Consider the following 20722-nt stretch of genomic DNA (forward strand, 5'->3'; position numbering starts at 1 on the left):
CTAATTATCAACAAGCTAGACCCTTCACCTGTCCCTGGCCATTAGGGAAAAATTATGGAGCTTCCAAGAGGACATGCTAAAAGTTAAAAGGCAACTGGTGGTATTGCCCTGGTCTTTGGCTTGGCATATTACTTTGGGGTCCATATTTACTCATTCCCAAACTGGGATATGTGGTCGATAACAGGAGGGACTGTTCAAGTAGGAACCATGCTGGAAAACCTGTAACTAACTTAAGGTTCAGAAAGTCTTTGCTTTCTTCTATTTATTTATAATATTCTACTTTTTTTTCTTTTTAACAAAAGTGAAATGAGTCAATACTAACTAGGTAATTTGTGTTAATACCTGTGTAATTTTTCTTTGGAAGAATAGGGGTTGTGGAGAAGCCCAAGAATAGAAAATGTTAAAACCCCCAAATCACAGAGTAGATGTGTTCAAAAATCATCTTTATCTTTGATGGGGGAAGTTAAGATCTGAGAAATACCAAGGTCTCCAGATAAGGTGACAAAGGGACTCTATTCTTGGTTTACATGGAATATGTGGTAAATCTACTGAGTAATATTAATGGCACTTTAATCCTCGTGGTGGAGAGAACCAGAAGCTGGACTAAGTATGGGCTCAGCCTTCCTATAGTCTGAGTCCAAATTTTATCTCTATTACTGTTTGACCTGGGCCTAGTTACATAACCTTTGCGTGCCTGTATTTTTGAATCTCTAAAGTGGGGGTTAATAATAGTACGTGCCTCACAAAGTAAGAATTTTAGGAGAGGCACATAAAACTCTTAGTGTGGGGCCTGATACACAGTAAGTGCTCAGTAAGTTTTACTTATTAGCATTAAAGCACTTTAAAGACAAACATTTCACTTACAGGCCCTTTTAACGGGGCAAGTTGAGTACGCAAGAGGGACAACCGCAGGGGGCTCAGCCTCTAAGGCGTGGAGCTGGAAAAAATGCATTTTGTACAAGGCTTGCCAGGAGAAGTACAGCCAATGGCTGGAGGGAAAGGTGAGCCCTGTGTGCCTGTTTGGGGGGTAACGAGAATGTACCACGAGACTCTCCTTCCTCCAGGGCACGCTCATACTCCCAGACGGTTACTAAACGGCTTTCCAAGTTCTCAGCTGGTCTCTAAATGAACGCTGAGCAAACATTTAAAGAATATCGGTTAGAGCCAAAGTATTAGCCTGCCCTTGGCAACTACACGTGGGGCAGGCCGGGCTCACACAACAACAGATGACTGTGTCGCGCCTATGTCTGTGCAGGCACCATTCTGAACGGTTTACGTGCATCAGCTCACTCAAAGGCAACGCGGCCCTGGGAAGTAGGTGCCCTTCACATCCCCTTTCTGCAGGAAACTGCCAAGGTCAGGCAGCAGCCGAGGGATGAGGCCAGACCCGACCACGCGCGCGGCGGCCCACAGCCTGCGCCTTGCGCCCACCCCGCCGGAGAAGGGGCCCCGGGAATCCGCGCCTGCAGCCGCGCGAGGACGGCCGTGGGAAGGGGGCGCGAGGAGCAGGTTGCCCCGGGCATCCCCTGCGCGCGGAAGCGCGGTTCTTAGCCGGAACGTTCTGGAACTCCCCTGCGCAACCAGGGGCGGGGAAAGCCCAAATCCGGCCTCGACCCCACCCGGAAGAGCGTGGCCGCCTTAGAAGGTCCCTCGCGCCGACAAGTCGCGGGCGAGGGGCGCGCGCACGGACAAGACCGCACTGTTTAGCGCACGCGCACACGAGGGCGCACGCTCGCCCGCCGCCCAGGATGAGACGGAGGCATGGAAAGTTCCAGCTGGTTCGAGAACCGTAGGTAGCTGGAACGGCGGCGGCAGGGTCGGAGGCGGAGTGCGGCCCGCGCTGGCCCCTCCTGACCGAGCCCGCGGCGCCGCCCCCGCGCAGCGGCAGCGGGGCCAGAGGTCCCGGCGGGGGTGGCGCGCCTGGGGGAAACGGACTGTCGAGGGGGCGCGGCACGGCCGCCTTAAGGAGGAAGCGGGGCGGGGCGCGCGGGAGGCGGGGCGCGCTGAGGGGGGCGTGGCGGGCCGTCTGCGCAGCTGCCAGAGCCTTAAAGCCCGGGCTCACTCGGCCGGAGCGTGCTTTCGCCGCCCGGGAGCCTTCCGGCCTAGCAGTCCGTCAGGCCCCCGCGGTTCCCGCCCCTCCTGCGTCCCGGGAGCCGGCTCGGTCCGGAGCCTCGCGCGGTGCGACCGGGCATGCCCCGCTACGAGCTGGCTTTGATCCTGAAAGCCATGCAGCGGGTAAGTGACCTTCCCCCCAGAGCCCGCCTTCCCGCGCGGGCGCCCCTCACCCCTAGCCGCTAGGCCGTCGCCCCCCGCCCTCCCCGCGCGGCCGGGGGGGGGAGGCCGGGGCCGCGGGCGGGCGGCGGGCGTCCGCGCTGAGGGGGCGCGCGTGGGCCGGCCGGCGCGGCGAGGCCGCGTGCGCGCGGGAGGCGGGGGTGTGCCCGCGCGGGAGCGCGGCCGCGGGAGGGTGTGCCTCGCACGCGGCCGGCCGGCGGGGCGGGCGGGGGGCGGGGCGGCCGCGGGACTCCCTGGAAGGTCTGCGGGAGAACACGCGCGAGCGCCCGGCCCCGCTCCCGCCGTCGCGAAGCTGCCTCGTCGCCGGCCCCGCCGCCGTCGCCGCCGCCGCCGCCCGCTCCGCCTCCACACTAGCGCCCGCCGGCCGCCCCGGAGCCGTCCGCGCTCAATAAAACGTTCAACACAGAGTGTTTGTGCAGTTTTCTGGACTACGGGCGCTCATAACCGATCTCACGTTAAAAAATCTTTGACTTCTTTTTTTCTGACTTCAGCGAAAATCCTGCTCCGGGTGCCCTTAGCCCAGTTTCATTCATCCAAGTTGTGGCCTTTTTTGCGCCTTCTGGAAGAAACTTTTCTCCCCCTGCTTTTGATTGATCTTGAGGTAGGGGATTTCAGGTTTGGAGGGATGCTAAGCGAACCTGCCGCCCGTTCGTTGCAAGTGATGGTGTGGCCGAGGACAGGGCCCCGCGGCCCGGAGGCAGCTCTTCGTCCTCTGTTCTGGGTCAGGTACTCCACAAGTCTTCGCCGAAATCCCCATTCTTCCCGTGAATTCGGTAACGTAGAGCGTGGTGTGTGACCCCACCCCCACCCCCCGCCCAGGTATGATAAAAAAAAAAATAAAAACTCGACTATGTCTGAACTTTGCAAGCAGAACTTTCTGTAGCGTTAGAATCACGCTTTGGGTCAATTGGGAGGAGTAGCAATTCAGTGAAGTTTGATTGAACTTAAATTTAAGCTTGGGATCACGGTCCAACCTCTATAGAAAAATTGGCGGTCACGGAGCGTCAGCGCACACTACAAAGTGGGAGAGAGGACACCAGTGCCTCTTGATCAGGTCTGGAGAGCTGGTCAGGCGTGCCATTGTGTCCCCAAGCTTGTTCTCCCAGAATTTGGGAGAAGATAAGGTTGTATTGTTTAGCCTCTGGAGTATTCCCCCTTTCTGGCTCTTCTCCCTCCACGCTAAGATATTACTGCTTAAGGAGAATAGGAAGAAGGAAAAACCAGTAGCACATTATTAAAAAGGAAACATTTTTAATTATGTAGAAATTGGTTAAGCCCTCCTTTTAACCTGTGCTTTTCAGGTGAAACCATAGAGCCTTGGAAATGTGGTCATTGAATTTTATTGTACCTTGTTTTAGGGACCAAACGGGTAGCATTAGTCAGAGTATAGGCATATTTGTTTATTCCATAAACCTTTGAAACGAAACTCCACACTTTGTTTTTAGCATAGCCTCCAAGTATATCGGTTAGTTAACATGGCTCCAAGCAGATTAGTTTAAATGTATTTGCTTTACCATGTTACTTGTATTTCTTTGTATCCTGCTTTTTTGTATGCTCCTGTATGTGGCACAAACATTTTTTACTTTAGTTCAGGTAAGACACATAGCACAGTTTGGTGAAAATGATAATTCAATATGTTCCTTGAAATCCCTGAGGTGGGGGGTGTGGCCGGTTAGCAGATAATCAAGGTGAATTCCTCCTTGAAGGTGGAGTCCTTCCTCCATGGGTACAGATAGGACATTGTAACAATGGTGAAGTTGTATTGAAGAGTTCTTGACCTGAATAAAGTCAGATTAAACAGCAATAAAAACTTTGTCTCTCTCTCTCTTTTTTTTTCTGTTCATAAAACTAGTTTTGGAGTAGGTTGTAACTGTATAACAAACAGACTTCCTGGTTTTGAACAGTTTTGCTTTCACCTTAGGAAATTTGGATTCTAAAATAGGATCAATACTTGGGAAAAATGAGTGAAAAAGTTCACATTGGGTTTATGTGATGCAAAATGCCACTTGTGAGCTTTGGCAGGCCTGGGGAACCCCAGTTCCAGTCTGTGGCAGTTTGTTTCGTCTGCAGGAGGCCACTAGTGACGTCCCAGTTCCGAGTGGCATGTTTTTCATATTTTTAGATCCTGAAGTGTACACCCCCTTTAATGGAATGGTTTAACCCCCCCTTAACCTCCAACCAGTCATTGATGTGTCTTGAAATTGAGGAAAATAGGCTTATGTTGATAACTCTTAGAGCAGACATGGAAGTTGAGACTGATGTTGTTTTTCCAGCATTTTTGTTTGGATTCCCAGAGGTGTCTTCCTTTCTGTTTCTTTTTTTGTAGTTGCTCTAGAAGCCTGAAGAACATTCCTGGTCTCTTCGGAGTGTGTTACTCCCCCCATCCCGTTTTATTTCCTTTGACCCCTAGCTGGGCTCCTTAAAAACGAACATACACGAATTTTTAAATTGAAAATGCAGAAACTGTATTGAGGCTCTCAGCATGTCTTGTATGGGAGACCCCTTGCGTTGTAGCACAGTCACCTGTGGGGCTTCCCGTTGAAAGGTTTCAGGGTGGAGTATACAAAATGAGTTCTTGAACTGTACAATTTTGTGGTGTTTAGTCACTTAGAATTTCCAGTGCTATGTTTTTCTCAGTTTGCAACTGGGAGTTAAATGAGTCTGCTTTTGTCGCACTTCCAAGTTCATGCATTTCTGAACGTAGTTACCAATTCTCACAAGAAGAAATTTATTTGCAGGTGCCATTTAGCTGGAATTTTGTTTTAGTGTGTGTATTTCAAAAAGTTGTCTCATTTTGGTTTCTAACCAACTTTTAGTATGAAAAGTAGGTAAAAGTGGCTAGATTCTGAAATTGGGCATGGTCAAGTAATGGATGTTGTGAAACCAGGCCTTCAGAGGTGATGACTAAAGCCGTTTGAAAAGGTTGTTGTTTAGACCAGTCTTAGACCATATTTATAGAAGGGTCTCCAGAATAAAAGGATTTGAGTCGTGTTACACCTGTATCAGATAACATCGGAGTTTTCTAACAGCTGAAAAAGAAACTGAGCTGCCTGTGAGATGAAGAGTTCTCTGTTCACCTCCACCTTGTCCTGTTGCAGTGGGAACATTGAAGTAGGGAGAAGAGGGGTCATGCGTTGGTGGGTAAGGTCGATGCTGATTTCTGAGGACCCTTCTCTGGCGAGTCTGAGGAAGTGGCTGATGTCCTTTCATTTCACCTTGAAATTAGATTTTAAAGATTGGCGTTTAATTTCAGTTAGGCAGAAGACAGAACTGCCAATACATGAATGATAAAGCCACATACCGTGTAGAAAAGCCTAGGAAAAGCTGTATAAACTGTATAAAATTTTTATTCTTAGGATGGGTTCAGAAAGAGGAATTTTGAGGTGAAAGAAAGATCTATGCAGAACATTTATATTCTGTGGTTACTTAGTTTAGGAACTTTTGAAGTTTAGGAACATTTTAATTATCATGTCTTAGAATGTTTGCCTAGAGTTGGCATTTTTAGAGTTGTGAAAGCCCTGGGCAAATATTTTTTTCCTGAAGTTTTCTCAGTTGCTACTCAGGAATTTTTACAGAAGGAATTAAAGATTAATGGTTTAAGTAATAACTAGTTTAATTGCTAAATGAATGCATGTGTTTGATAAAAGCATTTATAGGTCTTCTTGTATATATTTTCCTAATAGGAGTAAAAGAGCAGATAGGTACTTTGGAAATCTTGAGTTCTTTTTCATTAAAACAGAGTTCACCAGTTACTTTATGTTTAATAGTCTTTTAAATTTCATTGAAAAGCAGATTATGTTTTAAATTTTAAAATCACTCATCGAAATAGTTCTTCATAGGTAAAGCGTTTTATGTTGTAATCTGAGTTTAATTTATAACTTGGGTTTTATAAGTTTAGAAATAGAAGTGTAGTGATACCATAGTTCTTGAAACATAGAAAGCAGTAGGTTTTCTGACTGCGGTGAAGAGTCTATTTTTCTTTACTCAAGCCTTTTTGCTTAGAAGAACTAGCAGAAGTTTTGTATTTGTTCTAGAGTTGTATCCAGGGTAGGATCTTCTGAAAGTAATACCTACAAAATGTTTACAGTTTAGATAACTTCTGGAGACGTAGATGAACTCAAGTATGGGACTAGCCAGACCTAGGTCATTCTAGCTCCACTTGTTGGCAACATTTGATAACGAGGAAATAGGGACATTTCTGCTCTCAGATGGTAGCAGACCAAAGTCCAAAAGGAAACCTCTTTGTTCTAGCTGTCAGATGGCTCCGTTAGTCTTTTTCTTCTCATGGGCCCTCCGTGAATAGCTTAGCTTGTATCTTTAATAATCACCCTTTGTGTTTTGTCTGCTTGAAACCAGACAACTTAAAATAGTTATCCAGTAATGAAAGACTTGAGCCTTGTGGGCAATGTTACACTCTCATTTGGTATTACAGTTTTCTTGGGTTACAGCTCATTGCCGCAGCAAGTGATTGAAGAAGGAGTCCTGTTCCTGCCCCTGAGCTACAGCTAAGGTGCAAGGAGTGGCTTGGGGGTAAGGAGTCCTTCCTCACCAGACATGGTTTGTATTCATTAAGACTGCCTTTCAGAAGTTGACATTCTGCGCTGATTTTTTTTCCCTTAATTGTTATTCATGACTCATACATTCATTACTCATGTTATAGGTTTTTTAAATCTAGGAATTTATATGCAGACTGCTATTGAATCTTCTCACCCTTAGATTATTAAATCACTTTAAAGAAAACTAAGAGCATGAAAGCAGTGAGGGACAAACGCTAAGGTAATAATTTTCATCCAGTGCCTTTGCTGTGTTTGTAGTACAAGTGTGATTTTTCTGTTCAAGATAATACCTCTTTTTAGTGGAAGGCAGTATTCTTAACAGGGATTATTGTCAACACACGTAGTTATCTCTTAGCGGAATCAAATTTAAGGAATTAGTCAAATTTAAGTAAATCATTCAAATTTAATGAACATCTGGTAAGTTATTAATATATTTAAAGGAAAAACTGCCCTCAGAAGTTTGGAAAGGACAGTTAATCCAGTTCTCTTATCTTCGTTGTTCTATGTTACAGCAGGAGTTAGCAAATGGTGGCTTACAGGCCAATTTAAACGTGCCACCTGTATTTTATGGCTTGTGAGCTAAGAAAGGATTTTACATTTTTAAGTAGTTGGAGAAAAAAATCAAAAGGATAATTTATGATGTGAAAACTCCAAGTTTCAGAGTCCATAAATGTAGGTATATAGGAACATAACGCTGTTCGTTTGTTTATATTTGTTCTCTTGTCCTTTACAGAAGAAATTTGTTGACCCTTGATTTAGAACATACAGACACATAAATTTCATAGGTTCCGTATTTCTCCAGGCTGCTTATGGTGCTGTTTTCTGACATTTCTGCTTTGATTCCTTGTATTACTATACCTTTCACCTTCATATGGATGTTTTTTTTTTGGTAACAAGCTAAGAACTTTGGCATTTTGTACTCTCCTGTGTGCTGGTTATAGCCTCCTGGATGTTCCCTTGGCACTGCAAACTCAATATTGTTCCAACTTGAGTTCCCTACCCTAAAACTTGTCTAACTTAGTCTGTTTATGATTTCTCTGTCTTCTGTCACCTGTGGCTGAACAAATTCAACTCCTTATATTCCTGTAATCCCAATCCCATGTAGTCTTCTCTGTTCTGGTTGAACCACTAATATTTCTAGCTTGATTCTTGCAGTTTCTTAGCTGGTCTCTCTAATGCACTGCCTAGGGGAGAAGGATAGTTAATGCCTGTAGTAAATATGCTTCTTGGAGTGCAAAAATAGCTGTTCTTGAGATACATTAAGACAATTAAATTGAGATTTCATTTGATATTCATTTTTAGTAAGGAAATAATACAAAGCATTGTATAGTGGTAGCTTTCTGATTATTACCTTTCTGTAATAGTTGATGGTGTCAACACTGTTGCCAGATTCCAGCACACCTTTTGTTTTCACAAAGATACACAGTCAAGTCTAGCATCTAAGGCCACCTCTGATGGGACCCCAACTTTTTTTTTTTTTTTTTTACTTCATCTCAGTTTTTCCATATACCAAGTAAACAACCTGTTGCAGATCCCCATAAATACCATTGCTTTTCATTTTCTTTGGTGCCTGTGTCATACTGCTTTTCTTGGAATGCCCTTTCTTTCCATATTACCCATGGTCTACATGAATACTCGCCTCAAGTCCATTTTATCTCTTTTAGATCATTAAAAAAAATATTGAGGACCTACACTGTTAGGAGTACAGACTATAACCTATAACCTTTCCTTTGGATTTGCGTGGTGTTTTCCTGTGTCTTATCACATGGGTCACTTTTGTACTGTAGTTAATTGGTGATGTTCATCTCCTTTGCTAGATTACAAGTTCTTGAGGGTTAAGCCTGTTTCATTTCTGTCCTCTGCTCTGCACTGCACATGTCCATCCATGTTCACTTAGCTACCTTACAAGGATTCCTACTCTCATCCCTGAAACATTATGGGTGATCTCATGCTGACCTCTTGTGTTAGTAAGTTGTTTTCAAGTCCGTTCCCTTGGCTTGCACTGGGCAAGGTGTATGCTTTCCAGAAGTTGTGCTGGTTTCCAAGACTGTTTCATGGCAGGTAATCTTGTTTTTATAATAAAAATAATTTAAATATCCTGTAAACTGATGAAATGAGTGCAAAACTTTTTTTCCCTGAAAACCAAGTTGGATTCTTTGGAAAGACTTGATAAAGGTGAGTTACTAAAGTAATGGCTGTAGAATTAGACATGGCTGCAGTATCTAAAAGTTTGGGTGGAGGAAGAGCATTAGTCCCAAAGGATTCTGTATGTAGATTGCTTTCCAAGGATTTCTTAAAGCTTTCCACTTTAATGAAACTAAAAATGGAAAATTGTAGATGATGCATTTATAGGTATGGTTTAGATCAAGCAGAAGGAACTTCAATCAGCAAGGAGCTCCTCATCATCGATCCTAGTCTCCAAGTGCTTTCACCCCATATTAAGATTGGCAAATGAATGTACATTTATGTGTTAAACTTAAATAAAATGTTTAAGGTACGTATGTATGATATTTTGATTTCCTCCTCTAGCTTTAATCCATTTTTTTACCTATTATTTTTGGATATGATTGTTTTGGTTATGAAAGCTTCTGCTTCAGTAAGTGCTCTGATTTTTGTTTTCTAAATGAATAGAAGAACGTAAGATCCTCAATGAAGATACTGGTTGTGTTATGTCGGAATAAACAAAAGAACTGGCACTGGGAAACTAGGAAGAGCTAGAGACAGATCGACCTGGTTTTGGTTCCTGACACCTACCTTCTAGGGATCTTAACCTTTTTGGATCTTCATGTCCTCACTGTAAAATGGGAGTGATCCCTAAGTTGGAGAGTCTGAAGATAAAGTGGTAACATGATCTTGGACGTAATAGGTGTTCAGTATGTCACTAAAATAGCTTTGTGATATCAGGCAAGTCATTGAACTTTTATTGCCTAGTTTTCCATTATTACTACCTTAATGATGAAGAGACTCCAAAAGGTAAACTTTTTTTATACGTAAGTTGTTTTATCAGAATCTGAGGGTTAGTCAGACCTGGAGTATAGTAGTTGCTCAGTAAGTATTTGAAGTTGTGAACAAGAGTCCTACTACATAATAGCAAGGGCAAGCTTCTGCATCTGTGAGATGTAGAGTGTGTGTATGAGGCTTCCCATGGACTCCACCAGCTTAGAACGTCCTTTGTTAGACTGATGTCTGTCATTTAGTAACAACTGCTGGCCTTTGCCGGTGCTGTGCACTGGGACTCCTCATCAAGAACTAAACTATTTGCATCTGGTCTTTGTGTTTATCTCTCCCATCCAACTTTATTATAACTAGTACTGTAGTACTCGTAAGATTTAATGTGTGTTTTAGGTGAGAAGTTGGGAAACGTGAAAAATAGGGAAAATCTAAAGAATTACTTTAGATAGGCTGTTAATTATTAAGGTGATTTGAGGCAAGTGTAGGGGGAAACTTAGTATTTTAATCTATTTAGTAAATGTTTGGTTGCTAATGGGCAAATTGCTAAAGCGGTAAGGATGACCTCTTTTCAGTAGGAAAAACAGTTGTAGCAGATAGATGGTAGCCTAATTGATTTCTGCTGCTACATAGTATTTTCAGTTAGTATTCTACTTTTCATTTTTTATGCAGTGATGTATTATAAAACTACATATTTACTACATATTTATTTTTATTGGTGATTCTAAGAATTTGTTTCATTCCTATTGGTAACAACAGATTTTATTTTTATAAAGGAATTAAAACAGTATTATTTTATAGCACATGTTGCTGGAGTGTATATATTTCATTAATACGCTTAATTTTTTTTAGTAATTGTTTTGTAAGCCAGAAATACTTGTGATCTAACAAGTCCAAGATAAGACCTTCTACAAGAGAATATACATTTTTTTTTCTGTGTTTACTTAACTGTCAGTCTTCTAAATCCAACTTCATTTCAGGCTTAATCTGTGACTTGGTACCTGATTATTTTATTTTACCTGAAGTTGCATAATGGGCTTGGGAATGGTATAAGGTATTGGGCACCTCTTGGAGCAGACTTGAGAAATGTGTGTGTGTGAGCGTATAATGTGACCAAGAGGAATAGTAATGCTGGTAACTGAAGTCCTTTTCATTCTGTTTGGGAGATGGCAATGTGAATTGTAAATGTATTCATGAGTTAATAAAAGCTGTTTAACAAAGTTGCCTGAGAAATAGCCAGGACGTGTGTTGAATTCTTCTAACTATTTTGTTTTAAAACTGGGTAAGTATAAAGGGTTGTCCTCAGTTTAGATTATACTTTGTCATAGTTTTGAGCGTTTTAATTCATGGCTGTGAAGGGGTGGGTGGGCCGGTGGCGAGATGGAAGAGCTGCTGGGTGGAGAGCGTGTGTGCTGGTAGTGCTGGTGCTTACTAACCCAGTCTGTTGCCTGGGAGTGTGGGCCTGGTTCACCAGCTCATCCTTCTTTCTCCTGTTCGTAGCCAGAAATCCAGATTTTTCAGGAAATCCGATTTTTAAGATGTTGGCAGCTAACTCAAATATTTAAGCATCATGGACCAAATGAAATATATCTGTTGGTCAGATACGCTACCACCTTATAATTTCTGATTGAAGTGGTTGGCTTTAGACAATTTTTTAAAGATGTCCATGATTGCTTTTGGACCTCTTTAGCATTTAGGTTTCAGAAATTGCTGCTCACGTGTTGATAAAATCCACTTTGTTAATTAGTCATTGGTTTACAATAGGACTGATAGTTAATTAGTAAATGGCAAACGTGTTCCATTCTTAAAAGTAATACTGGTTTCTAGTTTTGGACTGTTGGATTATGCATGTCCATATAGGCTAAAGTGTATGTACAGTCTTCAGAGACTAGCACAAGGACTGAAGTATGACCGTATAAACTGTCAGAAATTGGTATTCATAGTCCACTTTTTTTTTTTTTTTTATGTCTGGGTGAGTGCTTAATTTAAACATGCATTAGTGCAGTTTGGTTTATACCCATTGTACTAACCTCTTAGGGGTTCGAAATACTGTCCTGAACAGACTGCTTGTCTAGAAAATGAAATTTTTTGAAGTTTACGTTAGCTTATATGACCCATGATCTTTGGAACATAGTATTACCATGAAAAAATGTGGGTGCTCTTCTAGTCAGAGTATAGAACAAGGGGGTGATACCATATTTTTATTTTTGACTAGGCTTCATGTTTCCATAGAGTGGAAGCTGAGCTATTGCCTTGACTGACTTTCCTTTTTTGTCTTTCTCACTTCCCCATTCTCACTTCATACACATAACAGCAAATCGCAAATGAAAAAAAAATCTCAGGTTCAGTTCTTTTCTACCTTTCAAGTCCAGGGTATAATTGATTCGTGCTGTTCCCCCCCCCCCAAGCATTTTTGCTATGATTGCAGCATTCTAGTTAAGGGAATCCCTACCCACTTTGGGAACACTTCAGGAGTGGCTGGTGTGGGTGAGAACTTAAAAATGGAATTGCAAGTGAAAATTTGGACTTAACAAAACCTTAAACCTCAGCCTGGAGCCCTCAGTGCTTGTAAACTGGCATTTGCTTGCTTCTGCCCAAGAATCAAGATATGCTGGTATTGTCTTTGTTTAGACTTTAGTTTTTATAAATGTTCTTGTTGACAACTACCCTTACTGTTTAAAATGCTTGAATCTTGTCAAGTGAAGAAACCCAAGTGCAGCTATCATAGCCAGATTGCTGTGGATGTAGTCCAGTATGGGAGAATTCTCACTGTGGTGAGCAAGAGCTTAGCTGCACTTGGATTTCAGGTACTGGGAAGGTCCTTGTGTGGGAACCCACGTGCAGTCTTTGCTTCGGTTAGGTGGGTAAATTGTGAGTATAAAACATTCAGTTCTGGGTTTGATTCAGATACAGGTGAGTTTCTTACGCTGAACGAACAGCTATATTTGAGGGTAGGGTCTTTGTCAGGCATATGTTACATATAGAAAAGATGTACTAAGTGTTCTTTAAAAAAATTTGGTTTTACCTGTTAAGTAAATATATGACCCAGTAGTATGTTGTTTTGATTTTCATTTTTTTGCTGGTGTACTTTTGCCTTCTGTTTTGTTAGCAATTACATGAGAAAGCAATTGTGTGAAGCATACTGTTTTGAAAACCTAAGATACCAGGTTTCCACCAGGGACGATCTTGAGTCCGTAGTAGTGCTGCTGGTCTCAGGAAAGCCGTTCTCATGTGTGGACTGAGGGTCAAGAGCTTTTGCAAATTCAGTTTAAGAAGGTTGAGGTGAAGAAAGAGTCCTAACAAAATTTTCTTTATTAAATATTTTATCTGATTCGGATGAAATAATTGGAACCTGTAACGTCAGGATCTTCCTGTCTTTTAACCTTCACAAAAAGCAGTTGTGATCCTATTCCTCTGGATTTTTAGACCAGTCTACTTGTCCTATCATTGAAATACAAGAGGAAAATATAGCTGTATTCATTATCTTTAACATCTTACCTCACTTTTATGTCTACTTTTTACTTTCAATTCTGGCCATAATATCTATCAGTCCTTCCAAATACTGGTCAAGTTATCCTGTTTGTGGTCTTGTTTTTTCTTCTTAAAAATCTTACATTCCCTAAACTTTGAGGAAAATTAGAAAGTTTAAAAATTTTCCAACCAAGTGTATCTGCTTGAGGAAACATCCCACTGTCAGGATCTTCTATTTATGACTTGGCCTCCTGGGAGAATTAGAATCTGGTCTACAAGAAGGCTTGTGTTTACATTTTCTGGCCCCAGTCACACGGAAAAACAGGAAACGTTTTGGCATCTGTTCTTCTAGGAATGATTTTTCCAGGACCCTAAGACTGGAACCAAGTAGGATGAGTAGAGAAAACGTGAAGGTGAACCACAAGGTTGACATGGTTGGATGCTCTCCCTCTGACACCCTATGCTTTATAGTCTAAACCTTAGTGGGTAGTTTAAGCGGGGGGTGTGTGTGTGTATGTGTGTTCCCCTTGAATATTCAGCCATCTTCGGGGTTAGGTAGTGTGAACTCCATTTTACAAGTGAAAAAACTGAAGCAGAAAGGTGTGGAGCCAGAGTCACATAGCTCAGTAAATGGCTGGGCCAGCATTCCAAGGGCAGTCTCAACCTAGAAGCTCTACATCTGTAAAAAGAGTGTACAATATAGTGGGGTAGTAGAGTTAAAGTGCCTTTAGACTGAGGGAAGTATTTCCCATCTATTTTGAGTGCCTACAGGGTACCAGCATTACCATGTTTGGGGGGATTATAGCGGTAAACTGTAAGACAGAGTTCCAGCTTGCCTGAGCTTACATTCTAGTAAGGGAGACAAACCAGCAAATGCTAGCAAAAGCGTAATGAGAAACCAATGTGGTAAATTTCATTTTTTTTTAGAATGCTCAGGCGAGGCAGAGCCTGAAGTGAGGGACCTAAGTGAGGCCATTGCCATTCCTGGGGCAGAAGAGCAAAAACCCGCGCAGAGATCTTAGAGTTATGTCAGCTTGCATTCAGCTCAGCAGGCTTTGGTTTGTTTTATAGGTCATCTTCAAGCCTTTCCTGAAAGTGCATAATAGTTGTTTAATGCTTATTTTTTTCCCCACAGGGCTTTTTTATTTAGTAATCTAGTTGTTGCCTAGAGATACCTGTTTTTCCCATTTTCTAGAAGTGAGAATTAAGATGCAGACGTGGGCACACGTAAAAGGAACTTAATGACTCTCCATACCGTGCCCATCACCCAGCTTCAACAACCAGTCAGCATTTACCAGTCTTGCTTCATCTACACTCCCACCCCTGCCCTTGGTTTTTTTTCTGGAGTATTTTATATTTTCTCTAACAAAGTTACAAGACCAGTTCATTTAACACCTGCATGCTTTTCACCTAGATCACCAATTGTTAAAATTTGCCATATTTGCTTTATTTATTTATTTAAATCTGCAGTGTTTGAGAGATGCTCCATCTTGACATGCCTTTGTTAGGAATAAGGGTGGTTTTCTTCCTAACCACAACATAACCATTACCCAATTTTGACATTGTTACAGTGCTATTATAAAATGTTCAATACATACATGTTCAAATTTATCTTGTTATTCCATTAGTATTCTTTAGCTTTTTAATCCAGAATTCAGTCAACTATCATGCATTTAGTTGTTTAGTCTCCTCAGTCTAGAATAATTCCTGGTCTTTGTCATTAATGACAGTAGCACTTTGAAGAGTCCAGGCCCACTGGTCTGCAGAATCCCTCAATTTGGATTTGTCTAGTTGATTTTCTCATGATTAGAGACAGGTTATTAAGTAGTGATATCGTGTATTGTATCAGGAGGCATGTCAGTTTGTCTCACTATTGATGTCAAGCAGTCATTCGGTTTAGGTGATAACCACCAGATTGCTCATTGTAAACTGCCTTTTTTTTCCTGTTGTAATCAGTGATTTATATAGTGACAAAGTTGAGGCTGAGTATTCTTTTCTTTAGTCTTCTACTGGCTTTAGCATCTGTTGATGATTCTGAATCTGTTATTGCTGGAGTACTTTAACACAAAGTGCAGATATAAAATTTTACTTGTGAATAGTACGTATCCAAAAGATAAGGGCTTTAAAGAAAAAACCCAAGCACAGTGCCTTTATGACACCAAATGAATTCCTTAACGTCTCCATGTTCAAATCCCTGAATTGTCTTAAGTGTTTCTCCCCAGTTGGTTTGCTTGAATCTGAAGCTAGACAAGGTCCACAGGCTACATTTACTTAATGGCACCTTGAGTCTTTACTGTAATTGATTCCCCACCCTTTCTTCCTTTCTGAATTTGGTTGATCATTTCCTGATGTTTTACATGTTCATCTAATCCAGGTATTTTCTGTAAATTGGCAGGTAGAAATTTGATTAGTTTTCAGATTTTGTTTTGCAAGAGCATGTAAGTATCCTGGATGTAGCATCCCATCAGGTTGCACACCTGTCTGCCTTTTCGAGAAGATTCATTCTTGGTGGGTGCAAATACTGTCAGCCTCATCCATCCATTTTAAAGTTCCCCATCAACCTTTCACCTAAGGATTCTAGCATCCATTGTAATCATTGCCTAGGATTCGTGTAGTCGCTTTCTCATAGTTAGAATAAACTTTGTTGATGATTAGGGACTGCAAAGGGTGATTTTCTAATTGCATTATTCCTTCTTTATCAGTGAGATGTTTTTCCGACTTGTGTTTATTCCTTTTTTTTTTTTTATGTGTATCTTCCTGGGGAGTGTTAAAAGAATACATTCTTGATCTTCACAGAGCAATGTTTTTGGACTTCCTTAGTGATCATCCGATATTTCCTTAATTTTCTCATCTATAAATTGGGGATAATTATCATGCCTTCCTCCTGGAGTTTTTGTGATGATTGGATGAGCTGGTACATGTAGTGGAAAAATGGTGCCCGGCGCTAGTGTTGGTAAATGGTAGTTCTTAAAGTAACTTGCTCAGTTTTGTGGAAACATTTAATGCTTCAGGTGTAATGGAGAGCTGGAGGGGGAGTGGGGAGAGTCTTCATAAACCGAGATCAGCAAGAGGGCTGGGTTTGTATAGAGTGGGCTGAAGGAAAGTGCTGCTTGCCCACACTGACCTGCCTTTTGTTAAGGAAACAACCATAGTAAAGAAGCGCCTGGGTATCATTGCACACTGTGAGGTGGATGTTGGTAATTGCAGGGCTGATATCTAGAGCACGCTCTGAAGTGGGGTTAGTACAATGAAGTAAGTAAACCACTCTTTTATTGGGTGGGTAGGATGAGATAGTGGTTCCAGATAACAAAGTTTTACTGTGTCGTGGCCCATTGAGATTTTTATCTGAACAAAAGACTGCTTGCCTAGTTTGATTTGCCTTGTCATTCCACACACACACCCTCCAAACTGTTGGCAGTAGCTGATCACTTTGGTAGGGGAGGAAGTGCCGTACTCCCTTTTGGCCTTTTAGTCTGCCATCCCTTACTGCTTAAAAAAAAACCCCTGCTCTTGAGGATTGTGTAGGATATTGAAAGTTTAACACTCTCGGTTGGGTACTTCATCATTAACATTTTATTTAACAAATACTTGCTTACACTGTGTGCCAGACTTCTAGACACAGATCACATGACTGAACAGCACGGACAATCTCTGGCCTAATGGAGGTTACATTTTGTAGTGAGGAAACAATAAACGTAAACAAGTTCTATATATGTTAGAAGGTATTGAGTGAAAAAAAAACAAACAAAACAAACAAACAAAAAGAAGGTATTGAGTGCTACGGGGAAAAAAATAAAGCAGAATGGGGCCCCTGGCTGGCTCAGTTGGTAGAGCATCCATCCAACTCTTGATCTCGGGGTTGTGAGTTTAAGCCTCACGTTGGGTGTAGAGATTACTTTTTAAAATAAAGTAAATAAATTAAAAAAAATAAAGCAGAATAAAGGGCTGAGATGGTTAGGGGAGTAACTTTTGAGCAAAGATGTAAATGAGAGGGGAGCAAGTTTTGTGAAAATCTAGGAGTGCTGAGTGTCCGTACCTTGCGTAGGGAGCGGCAAATGTCAAGGCCCAGAGGTGGGTTTGGTGTGTTGTGAATTATTAATAAAAGAGTAACTGCTTGCTGTGTTGATTAATACCCTGCAGTGGGCCAAGAGCCAAAGCTTGCAGATAAGTTAAGAGGTGAGGGCAGTTGGTTAACTAGATGGGATGGTGATTTGGACCAGAGTTCTAGCGGTTGAAATGACAAGTGGCCCAATTCTAGATACATTTTTTGAGGTAGATCCAGCAGACTAATGGATTGATTGTGTGTGGCTTGATAGAGACAGTGAGCAAGGAGTCAGGGATGACTGATACTACTGATATGCTAGAACTTGAGCAATAGTGAGGACGGAGTGGCCTTTCCTTGAGATGGGGAGGACTGGGAGCGAGACAGCTTTAAGGGATATGAGCCAAGTTACTCACATTCCCCAGCAACGGTAGGTGGTCACAAACACTTTATTGAGTAAGAGCCACGGTCCATAGATTTTGCTATGAGAACTCTTTGATCTGTAGATCATACATTGCTGATTCTTTTAACCTAATGTCTTGAGGGTAGAGGAGTTAGCAAGTGAAGGAAGACCGGCTCGGGTGGATTCAGATAGCCCTTGGTAACAGTTAGGTGTAGAAGCACCAGATCTGATTTTTTCCTCCTCTGGTGAAGGAGCTGATTAACACGGCAGAGAATGAAGGCTCAAGCCTTGGGTCTGGTTGGTGAGAACCAGGATAAGCCCTAGTCTTACAGCTGACTCATCAGGGTTTTTCAGCTCTATTTGTTTACTTATTTAAGAAGCCTGTGCCTGGGACTTCTTTTTGTTTTGATTCTCTTCAGTTTCTCCTTACATATATCTATTTATGAATGACCATACATAAATACTTCAGTTGAATTTTATCCCGTGTGCTGTTGTAGTTTATTTTGTGTTTGTTTTATATATATATATATATATATATATATATATATATATATATATATATATATATATATATATATATATAAAAATAAATCTGGTATTTTCTCTACAAGCACAGATTTTTAAACATGGATGATACGGAATGATCTTTTATTAATTGATGTTGTTTATGTTTTTATCTATTAGTAAAGATGTGTTCCTGTCATTGAAGGTCGTATTGCCTAGTGATTATTACAAGGGCAGAAACCATGTAGACCCATAGATGTGAGTGTAGATGCTGATGTAAATACAGATAACTGTCCTGGGGCAAGTTACGCTGCTTCCTTGGTTTCTGTTTTCTCATCTATAAAACGATCGTAGTAACCGTACTTGTCCCATGATTGCTGTGAGGAGTACACACGGCACTCTGGGTTCAGTATCTGTAAGGTGTTAGGACTTAGGGCAGTAAGTGTCAGGTTTTTTTTTTTAATCTCCATCATTTATAACTCGCTCATCCTTGACAACCAACCTATAAGCAAACATAGGCACTGCTAGTCTCTCTGCTCATATTTTCATTTCTCTCAAAAACGTTATTGGAGTTTGTTCCATGTACATGATCTGGTATAACCCACATTAAAGTTGAAACCAGTGATAGTTTGAAAGTTGTCCCCATACCCAAACGGTTTTCATTCTCTGAGACTTAAAACAAAAACCAAACCACAGAACATTGTGAGCCAGACTTCTATATTGATAGAAGCAGGATAAAATGAATGTGTCTTGAGGGATGTGTGTATGTGGATGAAATGATAAATCTAGTACTAGTGTATGATTTTTTTTAGGTGAGTAAAATTTTATTTGAAGAAATGGTTTACTTACATGGGAAACCATTCTCCTAAACCATCTCCCCTATACTTCGCTAAAAGTAGAGCTGGTCTGGTTGGTGGAGGGCTGCTGGAGGGAGGCTCAAATCCCTGCCCACTCTGCCTTGCCTCCCACCCCTGTGATGAGACACTGGGAGTAGAAATCCCCAGAATATGGTTTAAACGCCATTTGAGTTCAATCAGGGTTTCATGCATTTCTTACGTACTTTTAGAAATTTGAATAGCTGAGGTTGTAGGTATAATAGAAATGTTTTGCCAAAAAGTTTTAAGAGCAAACTCCTTACATGTTTTAGGGACTGTCGTATCATGATTACATGTAGTGTTACTTTAGCTCCACTTATAGTTTAGAACTGGCTGGAATTCATATGAGTTGTATTAGAAATCCTCATTTTGCTTTTAAGTGTCACTGATAAACTGCTACCAATATCCATTTCTACATTTTTAAAGTAACAATGGATTGAGGAAGGTCTTATACATATCTATACATACATATTCTGTACCATGCACCATTAATCTACCCTGCTAGTGGAATTTGCTTTATTGAACCTTGAATCAAGAGGACAAAAAGTGAAAATGTGTATGAAAAGTCCATAAGTAGAATTTTGTATAAATTTAGGGTGTTTTTTTTTTATTTTACTTGAAGTGATGTAAATAGGAGCTAATTGTTCATGAGATGGTTGAGAGCCTCTTTAAACTATTTGTGAGGGAACTGAATATTTAATATTTTATCTACTTCTTTTATCTCTAAGTAACTTTTGTGAGGAACGTAATATATCTGGCATGTAGCTGACAGTTTAATTTGAAAGGAGCTGATATCATAACTTTTAGTCCGTACAAGTTGTCGAAGGTAAAGCAACATTTGCTGAGTACCTGCTCGTTGCACTGGGCAGTCTTACGTGTTTTCTGTATGTCAGTTATTCTTTACTAAACCATTAGTAGCCAGATGATGATTTCATTTTACAGATGGGACCGTTGAGGCTCGTAGATTGTTATTGCTTAGATCCTGCATTTTGGAAGTAACAACTTTGGTCTCCAGCCCTTCAAAGCTTGTCTGCTTTCTTGATCATGCCACCCATATGTGTAAGTTTGCAAAGGTGTCCATGTGTTCCATAATCCTTAAGTTAATAGCTGGTACAGTGAACATTTTTCATTGGATCAGAATAGAAGCAAGATCTGGCAAGCCTACAATTGACAGTGCTGGGCTGGCCTGTTTGATTGTCCTTTGAGTGTGTGGTTTTTAAAGTGACTCTAAAGCTAAAAAGATTGTTGTTTAGTTACTTTTCATGTCACTTTTCTACCCTTTGTTAGTCCCCTTGCCTGATTGAATTTGTTATGACTTGGAGCCCTGATGGCTTTAGGGATTGTTTTTCTTGTTCTCAGTTGGGTTTTTATGACAGTGACTCTCTTTTTAGAGTGACTATATGTCCTGGATTTTACAGATTGTCCCAGAATAATTTCCTAGTTTGGAAGATAAATTATATGGTCACCCTAGATAATAGAAAAGAGAAGTTGGATTTGATTATTATAACTAATTATATTTTGATTATATTACCTAAAGGGGGGTTAATAGCTGATTTAATTTGGTGTTACCTATTTTCCTCTTTCTAGTTCAAACACAGCAAATACTTAGGTATACTTCTTTATTTGGATT

General features: G+C 41.2%; 1 protein-coding gene across 1 annotated transcript in view; it reads left to right on the forward strand.

The window, feature by feature from the left end:
* The first annotated feature begins 2049 nt into the window (after positions 1-2049).
* MRPS6 (mitochondrial ribosomal protein S6) overlaps positions 2050-20722 on the forward strand; it is a 63629-nt gene continuing 44956 nt past the window's right edge. The window contains exon 1 of the mRNA XM_044391593.3: positions 2050-2235. Within this exon, the coding sequence (XP_044247528.1) occupies positions 2191-2235 (45 nt within the window). The 5' untranslated portion in view covers positions 2050-2190. The remainder of the gene's footprint in view (positions 2236-20722) is intronic.

Source organism: Ursus arctos, unplaced genomic scaffold, assembly GCF_023065955.2.
Source record: "Ursus arctos isolate Adak ecotype North America unplaced genomic scaffold, UrsArc2.0 scaffold_4, whole genome shotgun sequence".
NCBI lineage: Eukaryota > Metazoa > Chordata > Mammalia > Carnivora > Ursidae > Ursus > Ursus arctos.